General features: G+C 47.2%; 1 protein-coding gene across 5 annotated transcripts in view; it reads left to right on the top strand.

Annotated features, from left to right (window-relative positions):
• The window catches only part of ndc1 (NDC1 transmembrane nucleoporin), a 30286-nt gene extending 26800 nt beyond the window's left edge, over positions 1 to 3486 (top strand). For 4 of the 5 annotated variants that reach the window (XM_014141469.2, XM_014141472.2, XM_014141471.2 and 1 more), the window contains 6 exons: positions 426 to 532; positions 652 to 702; positions 1925 to 1988; positions 2091 to 2191; positions 2735 to 2895; positions 3238 to 3486. In XM_014141469.2, the coding sequence (XP_013996944.1) occupies positions 426 to 532; positions 652 to 702; positions 1925 to 1988; positions 2091 to 2191; positions 2735 to 2895; positions 3238 to 3301 (548 nt within the window). In that variant the 3' untranslated portion in view covers positions 3302 to 3486. The remainder of the gene's footprint in view (positions 1 to 425; positions 533 to 651; positions 703 to 1924; positions 1989 to 2090; positions 2192 to 2734; positions 2896 to 3237) is intronic. The other variant, XM_014141473.2, reaches the window with a different exon arrangement.
• The last annotated feature ends 8793 nt before the right edge of the window (positions 3487 to 12279 follow it).

A 12279-nucleotide genomic window follows, 5' to 3' on the forward strand; every position in this document is an offset into this window, starting at 1 on the left:
CTGCTTCTATAAACCAATGAGGAGATGGGAGAGGCAGGACTTGCAGCGCTATCTGCGTCACAAATAGAAAGGAGTTCTATTTTAGCCCTTGGCAATGCAGACGCTCGTTGGCGCACTCGCGAGCAGTGTGGGTACAATAATTGAATAATATAGATTTCTAAATGTATTTTGCAGCGCTCGGGATGCGAGCGGTGTAGTCAGCCTGTTAGATATTTCTTGTTAGATATTACTGCACTGTCGGAGCTAGAAACTCAATCATTTCTCTACACCCGCAATAACATCTGCTAAACACGTGACCAATAAAATGTGATTTAGATATTATCATTCACCTTTCAGCATGGATTTGTTTTCATATTGACGAGTTAACAACAGCGATGTTTATTGACCTATGAATTCAGACCATTCTCTGTTTTATGGCTGTCTAGACTCCCAGCTGAACGGCAGTCCATCTCCTGGTCCCGCCACCAGCCTGTCCCAGGCCCAACTCAAACCCTCCTTCCTTGTTACCTTCCTACAGAACAGGAAGGACCAGGTACTGTCTTGTTTCTAAAAGTGTTCTCCCATTTGGGAGCTACTGACTAATGGTGTATTATTTTAGCTATTATAAAACTTCGGTCCTTTTTTTATTATCTTTGTAATTGTCCCATTCAGGTTAAACAATTCTTGGCAAAGCGGGTGCTGATAATGTATCTGTTTAACAAGGTAAGGGTGTGTGTACCTGCACGCTGTCTCTGGGTTGTGGGGCTAGGACGCCGTCTCTGGGTTGTGGGGCTAGGACGCCGTCTCTGGGTTGTGGGGCTAGGACGCCGTCTCTGGGTTGTGGGGCTAGGACGCCGTCTCTGGGTTGTGGGGCTAGGGCGCCGTCTCTGGGTTGTGGGGCTAGGGCACCGTCTCTGGGTTGTGGGGCTCACTGCATGCTCTTCCCCAAATCATCCTTAACAAATCATCTACTTAAGGCTGGAAGTTACCTGGTCTAATTCAACTGAGAGAAGAGCTCTATCATTCAGGCATACAACATATCTGGGTTGTGCCAAAAGACCACTTTGTGGAGAAGCTATGTTTTCAAAATTGTTTACATTAATTCTGATTATTTCCAGGGATACACAACATCCTGAAATATATGTAGATGTCTTTGTTAGAAAGAATACTATATTTCCCTTGACAGAATGATGCTGAATGTAAAAAAAAATATGCTTAATTTACCCACCCTCCCCTACTAATTGAGCTGTTAGCCCCGCAGTAGGTAGCACCGCAGTAGGAAGTGTTAGCGCAGCTAATCAGGTCAATAGTATGCTGTTCATGGTTGTGGTTATTTGAATCACTTCCAACTGAAGCAAACCGGTCATCTTCTCCACCTTCCTCTGTCCTGTCTGTCCCAGCATGCTGTCATTATGTGTGGTGTTAATAGGGCTGTGATTGGCCAGGGACCTCCCCATAACATATCACCATACGTAGGCGCTGATACCATATGTATTGCGATTCTATATGTACTGCGATTTTGTTGTGAATATATTGGCAAATTATAACGTCCCAGTTAGCCGTGTGATTGCTGCCGTCCCAGTTAGCCGTGTGATTGCTGCCGTCCCAGTTAGCCGTGTTATTGCTGCCGTCCCAGTTTGCCGTGGCTAACGCCGTATGATTGCTGCCGTCCCAGTTTGCCGTGGCTAATGCCGTATGATTCCTGCCGTCCCAGTTAGCCGTGGCTAATACCGTGTGATTCCTGCCGTCCCAGTTAGCCGTGGCTAACGCCGTGTGATTGCTGCCGTCCCAGTTAGCCGTGGCTAACGCCGTGTGATTGCTGCCGTCCCAGTTAGCCGTGGCTAACGCCGTGTGATTGCTGCCGTCCCAGTTAGCCGTGGCTAACGCCTTGTGATTCCTGTAATGTAACTTGAGTTTCCTCACTCATTGTTATCTCTCCCTGCAGCTGCCAGAAGCCTCCAGTCAGGCCCTGTTCGCTGACAGCCAGGTTCACATATGGGCTCTGCAAGGTATTTTCATTCATAAACTCAGAATTCTTTGTAGAAAACAACAGATTTTCACATTTTGTCAAGATTGAGATTTTATCCTAATTTCCTCCCTCCTTACTGTAGGTCTGTCTCACCTGGTGGCAGCGTCGTTCTCTGAGGACCAGTATGGAATAGTTCAGACCACCCTGCCTACCATCCTCAGTACCATGCTGGTGTTACAGGAGGTAGGAAATACACCAGTACCACGCTGGTGTTACAGGAGGTAGGAAATACACCAGTACCACGCTGGTGTTACAGGAGGTAGGAAATACACCAGTACCACGCTGGTGTTACAGGAGGTAGGAAATACACCAGTACCACGCTGGTGTTACAGGAGGTAGGAAATGCACCCTGCCTACCATCCTCAGTACCATGCTGGTGTTACAGGAGGTAGGAAATACACCAGTACCATGCTGGTGTTACAGGAGGTTAGACATGGGTGAAGCATGTGCAGTTAATTTTACAGCTTCAGACCTGCGTACGTCTCACTTTAAAGTAAATCTGTTTTAATCTAATAATGGTCCAGTATCTGCTGCTTCCCGCTGACCTCACCTTAGCTTGTAATGTTTCACTAAGTCGTTTGATCGACTATGGGGGGAAAATCAACATGTTAGTTAGCACAAACCCATCCATACCAAGGCTGCTTAGTGCCTAACTGTCTTCCTTCCTTAATTCCTTCCCTCTCTTCACCCCCTTCCCCCTCTCCTCACCCCCTCCCTCTCCTCCAGGCTGTGGATCGTCACTTCAAGCTACCCCATACCTCCTCTAAACCAGGTCACTGTTCCTGCGGTATGGGAGATGACAGTTACAAGACGCTCCGCTTCGCTCTGCGATCCACCCTCAAGACCGCCGTCTACAGGATCACAGCCACCTTCGGAGGACACCTCCAGTAAGAATTGCAGATGTAGTTAAACACCACTTTAATGCGGTCCTGGACCTGAAAGATATGGTAATATGGGATGGGGGGGCTGGACCTGAAAGATACGGTAATATGGGATGGGGGGGCTGGACCTGAAAGATACGGTAATATGGGGGGCTGGCAGTTGAGCACACTGAAGTAGAGGCTAAACACTCAATTGCTCCAACACATTACTTTAATGTTCTGGTCCCACAATGAATCATCTACTACTGCTATAGAATAGGTGTATCATGTTTTGCCATTGTGAAGGTTAGTTTATCTTTGTCCTACTCCTGTGAACACTGATCTGATTGGTGTGTCCCTGGTGTCCAGCGCTGTCCAGATGTCAGCAGAACATCGGAAGAGACTGCAGCACTTCCTGGAGTATAAAGAGTGAAGGCGTGAGCGAGATGGCCCAGGAGTGCGTCTGTCACTTAGCTGATGACAATGGTAGTGTGACTGAGTTGATATTAGCTCTGTGTGTGTGTGTGTGTGTGTGTGTGTGTGTGTGTGTGTGTGTGTGTGTGTGTGTGTGTGTGTGTGTGTGTGTGTGTGTGTGTGTGCTGGTGTGTGTGTGTGGCTGGGTGTGTGTGTGTGGCTGGGTGTGTGTGTGTGTGTGGCTGGGTGTGTGTGTGTGTGTGGCTGGGTGTGTGTGGCTGGGTGTGTGTGTGTGTGGCTGGGTGTGTGTGTGTGTGGCTGGGTGTGTGTGTGTGTGTGGCTGGGTGTGTGTGTGTGTGGCTGGGTGGGTGGGTGTGTGTGTGTGGCTGGGTGGGTGGGTGTGTGTGGGTGGGTGTGGGTGGGTGGGTGTGTGTGTGTGGCTGGGTGGGTGGGTGTGTGGCTGGGTGGGTGGTGTGTGGCTGGGTGGGTGTGTGTGTGTGGCTGGGTGGGTGGGTGTGGCTGGGTGGGTGTGGGTGGGTGGGTGTGGCTGGCTGGGTGGGTGGGTGGGTGTGGCTGGGTGGGTGTGTGTGTGTGTGTGTGTGGCTGTGTGGCTGGCTGTGTGTGTGTGGCTGGCTGTGTGTGTGTGTGGCTGGGTGTGTGGCTGGGTGTGTGGCTGGGGTGTGTGTGTGTGTGTGTGTGGTGTGTGTGTGTGTGTGTGGCTGGGTGTGTGTGTGTGTGGCTGGGTGTGTGTGTGTGTGGCTGGGTGTGTGTGTGTGTGGCTGGGTGTGTGTGTGTGTGGCTGGGTGTGTGTGTGTGTGGCTGGGTGTGTGTGTGTGTGGCTGGGTGTGTGTGTGGCTGGGTGTGTGTGTGTGGCTGGGTGTGTGTGTGTGGCTGGGTGTGTGTGTGTGGCTGGGTGGGTGTGTGTGGCTGGGTGTGTGTGTGTGGCTGGGTGTGTGTGTGTGGCTGGGTGTGTGTGTGTGTGGCTGGGTGGGTGTGTGTGGCTGGGTGTGTGTGTGTGTGGCTGGGTGTGTGTGTGTGGCTGGGTGTGTGTGTGTGGCTGGGTGTGTGTGTGTGTGGCTGGGTGTGTGTGTGTGTGTGGCTGGGTGTGTGTGGCTGGGTGTGTGTGGCTGGGTGTGTGTGGCTGGGTGTGTGTGGCTGGGTGTGTGTGGGCTGTGTGTGTGTGTGGCTGGGTGTGTGTGTGGCTGGGTGTGTGTGTGGCTGTGTGTGTGTGTGTGTGGCTGGGTGTGTGTGTGGCTGGGTGTGTGTGTGTGGTGGCTGGGTGTGTGTGTGTGTGGCTGGGTGTGTGTGTGTGTGTGCTGGGTGTGTGTGTGTGTGTGTGGCTGGGTGTGTGTGGCTGGGTGTGTGTGTGTGTGTGGCTGGGTGTGTGTGTGTGTGTGTGGCTGGGTGTGTGTGTGTGTGTGGCTGGGTGTGTGTGTGTGTGTGTGTGGCTGGGTGTGTGTGTGTGTGTGTGTGGCTGGGTGTGTGTGTGGCTGGGTGTGTGTGTGGCTGGTTGTGTGTGTGTGTGGCTGGTTGTGTGTGTGGCTGTGGCTGGTTGTGTGTGTGGCTGTGGCTGGTTGTGTGTGTGGCTGTGGCTGGGTGTGTGTGTGGCTGTGGCTGGGTGTGTGTGTGCCTTGTGTGTGTGTGTGGCTGGCTGGGTGTGTGTGTGGCTGGCTGGGTGTGTGTGTGGCTGTGGCTGGCTGGCTGTGTGTGTGTGGCTGTGGCTGGCTGGCTGGCTGTGTGTGTGGCTGGCTGGCTGTGTGTGTGTGCTTGTGTGTGGCTGGCTGTGTGTGTGGCTGGCTGGGTGTGTGTGTGTGTGGCTGGCTGTGTGTGTGTGTGTGGCTGGCTGTGGTGTGTGGCTGGCTGGCTGGCTGGCTGGCTATGTGTCTGGCTGGCTGGCTGTGTGTGTGTGTGGCTGGCTGTGGTGTGTGGCTGGCTGGCTGGCTATGTGTCTGGCTGGCTCTTGGTGGCTGTGTGTGTGGCTGGCTGTGTGTGGCTGTGCTTCCTATTGAAAGATCTTAAAAGTGCCAAATTCGAATTGGATGCCTAGACTACTGTTCGTAGGAAACGAGGTTGCTGCCAAGTTCTTGTTTGTTGGTTTTTGTTTGTAATAGACATTTATTTGTAATCAGCTTGTCAATAATGTTTTGTCCATCTGACAAATTGCTTCAAAAGATGCTTGTGAATGTTGTTTTCTGCTTTAACTCAAATTAACGGGATTGTGACATACGTCTAGGAAGTCTTTTGAAATGTCGCCTCCAGCAACTTGAGTTCACGTATGATCGATGACTACGTAGTGAATGAATAAAATGTTTTGTAAAAATGCTTTGGTCTCATTTTGGTTGATGCGTATACATCTGTAGAGACGTGTTTTGCCCAGCAGAGGGCGCTGCCACACAGACCACACCAGGTACAGGCCAGTGTTATCCTCAACACCACCTGTGAGGTTTCCACTGCTGTAGTAGATTATTATTGGCGCATGTCGCAGGAGAGAACCCAACTCTGAAATATGTGGAAGTCTTATTCCTTGAAGGGATATTAAACTCGACAAGAGAACAATACTTTAATAAACAAATAACTTTCTTTTTTTTATTCTATGCTGAGTGACTATCCTATTCTACAGTCGTGGCCAAAAGTTTTGAGAATGACACAAATATTAAGTTTGCTGCTTCAGTGTCTAGATATTTTTGTCAGATGTTACTATGGAATACTGAAGTATAATTACAAGCATTTCATAAGTGTCGAAGGCTTTTATTGACAATTACATGAAGTTGATGCAAAGAGTCAATATTTGCAGTGTTGACTTCTTTTTCAAGACCTCTGCAATCTGCCCTGGCATGCTGTCAGTTAACTTCTGGGCCACATCCTGACTGATGGCAGCCCATTGCATAATCAATGCTTGGAGTTTGTCAGAATTTGTGTGTTTTTGTTTGTCCACCCGCCTCTTGAGGATTGACCACAAGTTCTCAATGGGATTAAGGTCTGGGGAGTTTCCTGGCCATGGACCCAAAATATCGATGTTTTGTTCCGAGCCACTTAGTTATCACCTTTTGCCTTATGGCAAGGTGCTCCATCATGCTGGAAAAGGCATTGTTCGTCACCAAACTGTTCCTGGATGGTTGGGAGAAGTCGCTCTCGGAGAATGTGTTGGTACCGTTCTTTATTCATGGTTGTGTTCTTAGGCAAAATTGTGAGTGAGCCCACTCCCTTGGCTGAGAAGCAACTCCACACATGAATGGTCTCAGGATGCTTTACTGTTGGCATGACACAGGACTGATGGTAGCGCTCACCTTGTCTTCTCCGGACAAGCTTTTTTCCAGATGCCCCAAACAATCTGACAGTGCCTTCATCAGAGAAAATGACTTTACACCAGTCCTCTGCAGTCCAATCCCTGTACCTTTTGCAGAATATCAGTCTGTCCCTGATGTTTTTCCTGGAGAGAAGTGGCTTCTTTGCTGCCCTTCTTGACACCAGGCCATCCTCCAAAAGTCTTCACCTCACTGTGCGTGCAGATGCACTCACACCTTCCTGCTGCCATTCCTGAGCAAGCTCTGTACTGGTGGTGCCCCGATCCCGCAGCTGAAATCAACTTTAGGAGACGGTCCTGGCGCTTGCTGGACTTTCTTGAGCGCCCTGAAGCCTTCTTCACAACAATTGAACCGCTCTCCTTGAAGTTCTTGATGATCCGATAAAATGTCTGATTTAGGTGCAATCTTACTGGCAGCAATATCCTTACCTGTGAAGCCCTTTTTGTGCAAAGTATGATGACGGCACGTGTTTCCTTGCAGGTAACCATGGTTGACAGAGGAAGAACAATGATTCCAAGCACCACCCTCCTTTTGAAGCTTCCAGTCTGTTATTTGAACTCAATCAGCATGACAGAGTGATCTCCAGCCTTGTCCTCGTCAACACTCACACCTGTGTTAACGAGAGCATCACTGACATGATGTCAGCTGGTCCTTTTGAGGCAGGGCTAAAATGCAGTGGAAATGTTTTGGGGGGGGATTCAGTAAATTTGCATGGCAAAGAGGGACTTTGATCAGATGAATTGCAATTCATCTGATCACTCTTCATAACATTCTGGAGTATATGCAAATTGCCATTATACAAACTGAGGCGGCAGACTTTGAAAATTAATATTTGTGGTGTTCTCAAAACTTATGGCCACGACTGTACATTGTCGAACATAACATTTTAACAATAATTTAATGACTACTGAAAAACGGACGTTTTAAAACATTTTCTTATCACTACACCAGGTTACTACTAACTGCTTCATCATTAATGTAGGTACCATGTTAGTTTCCCTCATAACATCTAAGTGGGGCACCTCAACACATATGCGTGTTTCATAATAGCCTACATTAAGTTTGTCAACAATCTACAGTATGTTTAGGTTACATGGTCTACATGACAAACCATGCAGAAAGGTCGCAAAGATCTCCCAGGTGACTACAGGTGTCTTCCCAGGTGACTACAGGTGTCTTCCCAGGTGACTACAGGTGTCTTCCCAGGTGACTACAGGTGTCTTCCCAGGTGACCCCCTTTAGATCTATTCTCTAAAAAAATGTCTGGGGTTCACCTGTAATGGGTTCTAACCATAGGAACCCTTGTTAAAGCTACCGCTAGATCTAGAACAAACTTGAATAGATTAACTTTCATACACAGACATTCTCAGGCATCAATATGTTTGATAGTAAAGGGCTTTAGGTAAGTGGAGGAGAAAGTATTCAGCTACTCACTTCATTTTTTACACATTTTGTTACGTTACAGCCTTATTCTAAAATTGATTAAATAAATTGTTTTCCTCATCAATCTACACACAATACCCCATAATGACAAAGCAAAAACATTTTTTTTAAAGGTATTAAAAATAAACAAATACCTTATTTACATAAGTATTTAGACCCTTTGCTATGAGACTTGAAATTGAGCTCAGATGCATCCTGTTTCCATTGATCGTCCTTGAGACGTTTCTACAACTTGATTGGAGTCCACCTGTGGTAAATGCAATTGATTGGACATGATTTGGAAAGGCACACACCTGTCTATATAAAGTACCATAGTTGACATTCACTGTCCTCTTGGTAAGCAACTCCAGTGGAGATTTGGCCTTGTGGTTTAGGTTATTGTCCTGCTGAAAGGTAGATTTGTCTCCCAGTGTCTGGTGAAACGCAGAATGAAGCAGGTTTTCCTCTAGGATTTGGTCTGTGTTTAGCTTCATTCCATACATTTTTTTTATCCTGAAAAACTCCCCAGTCCTTAACGATGACAAGCATACCCATAACATGATGCAGCCACCACTATGCTTGAAAATAGGGAGAGTGTTACTCCGTAATGTGTTGTGTTGGATTTGCCCCAAACATAACACATTGCATTCAGGACAAAAAGTCAATTTCTTTGCTATATGTTTTGCAGTATTACTTTAGTGCCTTGTTGCAAACAGGATGCATGTTTTGAAATGTTTTATTCTGTACAGGTTTCTGTCTTCTCACTCTGTCAATTAGGTTAGTATTGTGGAGTAACTACAATGTCCCTGTTGTTGATCCAGCCTCCGTAAGAGACATTTACTGTAACGTGGTGAGGTTGGACACAGGTGCAGAGAAAAGACCAGATGAGGAATCAGTGGTTAAGAAAAAAACATAATACTTTACTGAGAAACTAGTCTCAGGAGCTCAGTAAACTTGAAAAACAACAAACACTAAGTCTCAAACTCACTCAGGAAAGGACCACACACGGAAAACAACTGAATCTTCTGCCAAAGACAACAGAAAACAACTTTCTTTTAACAGGGACATAATCCTACAATCACACACCTGAGTCCAATAAAAGTCTCTAGGTTGGTCTCTGCTGCCCTCCGGTGACAGGAGGAACCATGACAACAATATACTGCACCATCCAGAGGACTCTCTTCATTCTAGCCAGTAGAGACCAAAGCCAGTTCTCTGTCGACGGTCCAATATACTGCACCATCCAAACTGTGTTCTCCACGTTTGGTACCTATACTGAATACATTATTCTAGTCAACTTGACCCTGTGAAGAATAGAGTCAATTCTTCTATAACCAGGTCCTCCTTGTCTGTCTTCTCCATGCTTTGACATGGTACAGGACCTTCAGGAGGTGGTGGAGGTAGAGGGGAGGAGGAAGAGGTGGGTGTCAGATAGGTGGAGGAGAGGATAAGGAGGTGGGTGTCTTCCAGCCAGGAGTGTTTGACCGCTGCCTGGGTCAGTTCTGATGATGTCCAGTACCAGTCTCACTCCAGACTCCCTGCCCTTTCAGACTCCCTGCCCTTTCAGACTCCCTGCCCTTTCAGACTCCCTGCCCTTTCAGACTCCCTGCCCTTTCATCCCAACAGCTCAGAGAGGAACGCGACTTGGGTAACACAAGACTAGTACCAGCCAAACTGTGCTGTGCCACCATTGGAGGGATTTAATAGCTGATGTGGCAGTGCATTTCGTCGACTTGACTGGCACAAAGACTTCTGGACTGAACTAACCAATGGACTAAGCCAAAACTACTCGACTGTCGTGATGCTCTGTTAGACTGAGCTTTGCCACCATGGAGGACAATATAGACTGGACCAAACCAAATGGCCTTTCTCAAGCACCTTTAGACTATCAAACAACCATGGTTGTTATTTTTCTTCTTGTCTCTCTTGTCACCTCCTTTTGCTGTTTTACATGAATTCACACTGTTGGATCAATGTTATCTTCTCTCTGTCCACGCTGTAGAGTTTATTGTGTAATAATGTTGTCTTCTCTCTGTCCACGCTGTAGAGTTCATTGTGTAATAATGTAATATTATGTTTTACTTTGAGAGTAGAAGTGTTGTTCACATTGTATTTTACATGTTATTGTTTTTATGTATTATTATTTCTAATAATAAAATTAGCAAACAAAGAGGTCATGTTTACATTCCTCAGCAAGTAAAGAATGTGTAAGTTCAATGCCTAGGTTTACCTCCACTGTATTCACATCCTACCATACCCTTGTCTGTACATTATGCCCTGAATCTATTCTACCGCGCCCAGAAATCTGCTCCTTTAATTCTCTGTTCCGAACACACTAGAAGACCAGTTCTTATAGCCTTTAGCCGTACCCTTATCCTACTCCTCCTCTGTTCCTCTGGTGATGTAGAGGTTAACCAAGGCCCTGCAGCCCCCAGCACCACACCTATTCCCCAGGCGCTCTCATTTGTTGACTTCTGTAACTGCCAACCCGAATGTCCTAGCCGTGTCTGAATCCTGGCTTAGGAAGGCCACCAACAATTCTGAAATTTACATCCCCAACTACAACATTTCCCGACAAGATAGAACTGCCAAAGGGGGCGGAGTTGAAATCTACTGCAGAGATAGCCTGCAGAGTTCTGTCATACAATCCAGGTCTGTGCCAAACAATTTGAGCTTCTACTTCTAAAAATCCACCTTTCCAGAAACAAGTCTCTCACCGTTGCTGCTTGCTATAGACCACCCGGTGCCCTGGACATCATATGAGAATTAATTTCCCCCATCTATCTTCAGAGTTCGTACTGTTAGGTGACCTAAACTGGGATATGCTTAACACCCCGGCCATCCTACAATCCAAGCTAGATGTCCTCAATCTCACACAAATTATCAAGGAACCTACCAGGTACAACCCTAAATCCGTAACCATGGGCACCCTCATAGATTTTATCCTGACCAATTTGCCCTCTAAATACACCTCCGCTGTTTTCAACCAAGATCTCAGCGATCATTGCCTGCGTTCGTAATGGGTCCGCGGTCAAACGACCACCCCTCATCACTGTCAAACACTCCCGTAAACACTTCAGCAAGCAGGCCTTTCTAATCGACCTGGCCCGGGTATCCTGGAAGGATATTGCCCTCATCCCGTCAGAAGAGGAAGCCTGGTTGCTCTTTAAAAGTGCTTTCCTTGCCATCTTAAATAAGCATGCCCCATTCAAAAAATGTAGACCTAAGAACAGATATAGCCCCTGGTTCACTCCAGACCTGATTGCCCTTGACCAGCACAAAAATATCCTGTGGCGTTCTGCATTAGCATCGAATAGCCCCCGCAATATGCAACTTTTCAGGGAAGTCAGGAACCAATACACACAGTCAGTTAGGAAAGCTAAGGCTAGCTTTTTGAAACAGAAACTTGCATCCTGTAGCACTAATTCCCAAAAAGTTTGAGACACTGTAAAGTCCATGGAGAATAAGAGCACCTCTTCCCAGCTGCCCACTGCACTGAGGCTAGGAAACACTGTCACCACTGATAAATCTACAATAATCGAATTTCAATAAGCATTTTTCTACGGCTGCGCATGCTTTCCACCTGGCTACCCCTACCCCGTCTATCTGTTCTGCAGCAATTTGCCCAAGCCCCCCCCCCCCATGATTCTCCTTTACCCAAATCCAGACAGCTGATATTCTGAAAGAGCTGCAAAATCTGGATCCCTACAAATCAGCCGGGCTAGACAATCTGGACCCTCATTTCTAAAATTATCAGCTGCAATTGTTGCAACCCCTATTACTAGCCTATTCAACCTGTTTCGTATAGTCTGAGATCCCCAAAGACTGGAAAACTGTCGCGGTTATCCCCCTCTTCAAAAGGGGAGACACTGGTGAGTCTCTGATCCACCTCTACGCAGACGACACCATTCTGTATACCTCTGGCCCTTCTTTGCACACCCTGTTAACAAACCTCCAAATGAGCTTCAATGCCATACAACTCTCCTTCCGTGGCCTCCATCTGCTTTTAAATGCAAGTAAAACTAAATGCATGCTCTTCAACCGATCGCTGCCTGCACCTGCCCGTCCGTCCAGCATCACTACTCTGGACGGTTCTGACTTAGAATATGTGGACTACTACAAATACCTAGGTGTCTAGCTAGACTGTAAACTCTCCTTCCAGACTCACATTAAGCATCTCTAATCCAAAATTAAATCTAGAATCGGCTTCCTATTTCGCAACAAAGCCTCCTTCACTCAAGTTGCCAAACATACCCTCGTAAAACTGACT

The sequence above is a fragment of the Salmo salar genome, chromosome ssa14, assembly GCF_905237065.1.
Source record: "Salmo salar chromosome ssa14, Ssal_v3.1, whole genome shotgun sequence".
Taxonomy (NCBI): Eukaryota; Metazoa; Chordata; class Actinopteri; order Salmoniformes; family Salmonidae; genus Salmo; species Salmo salar.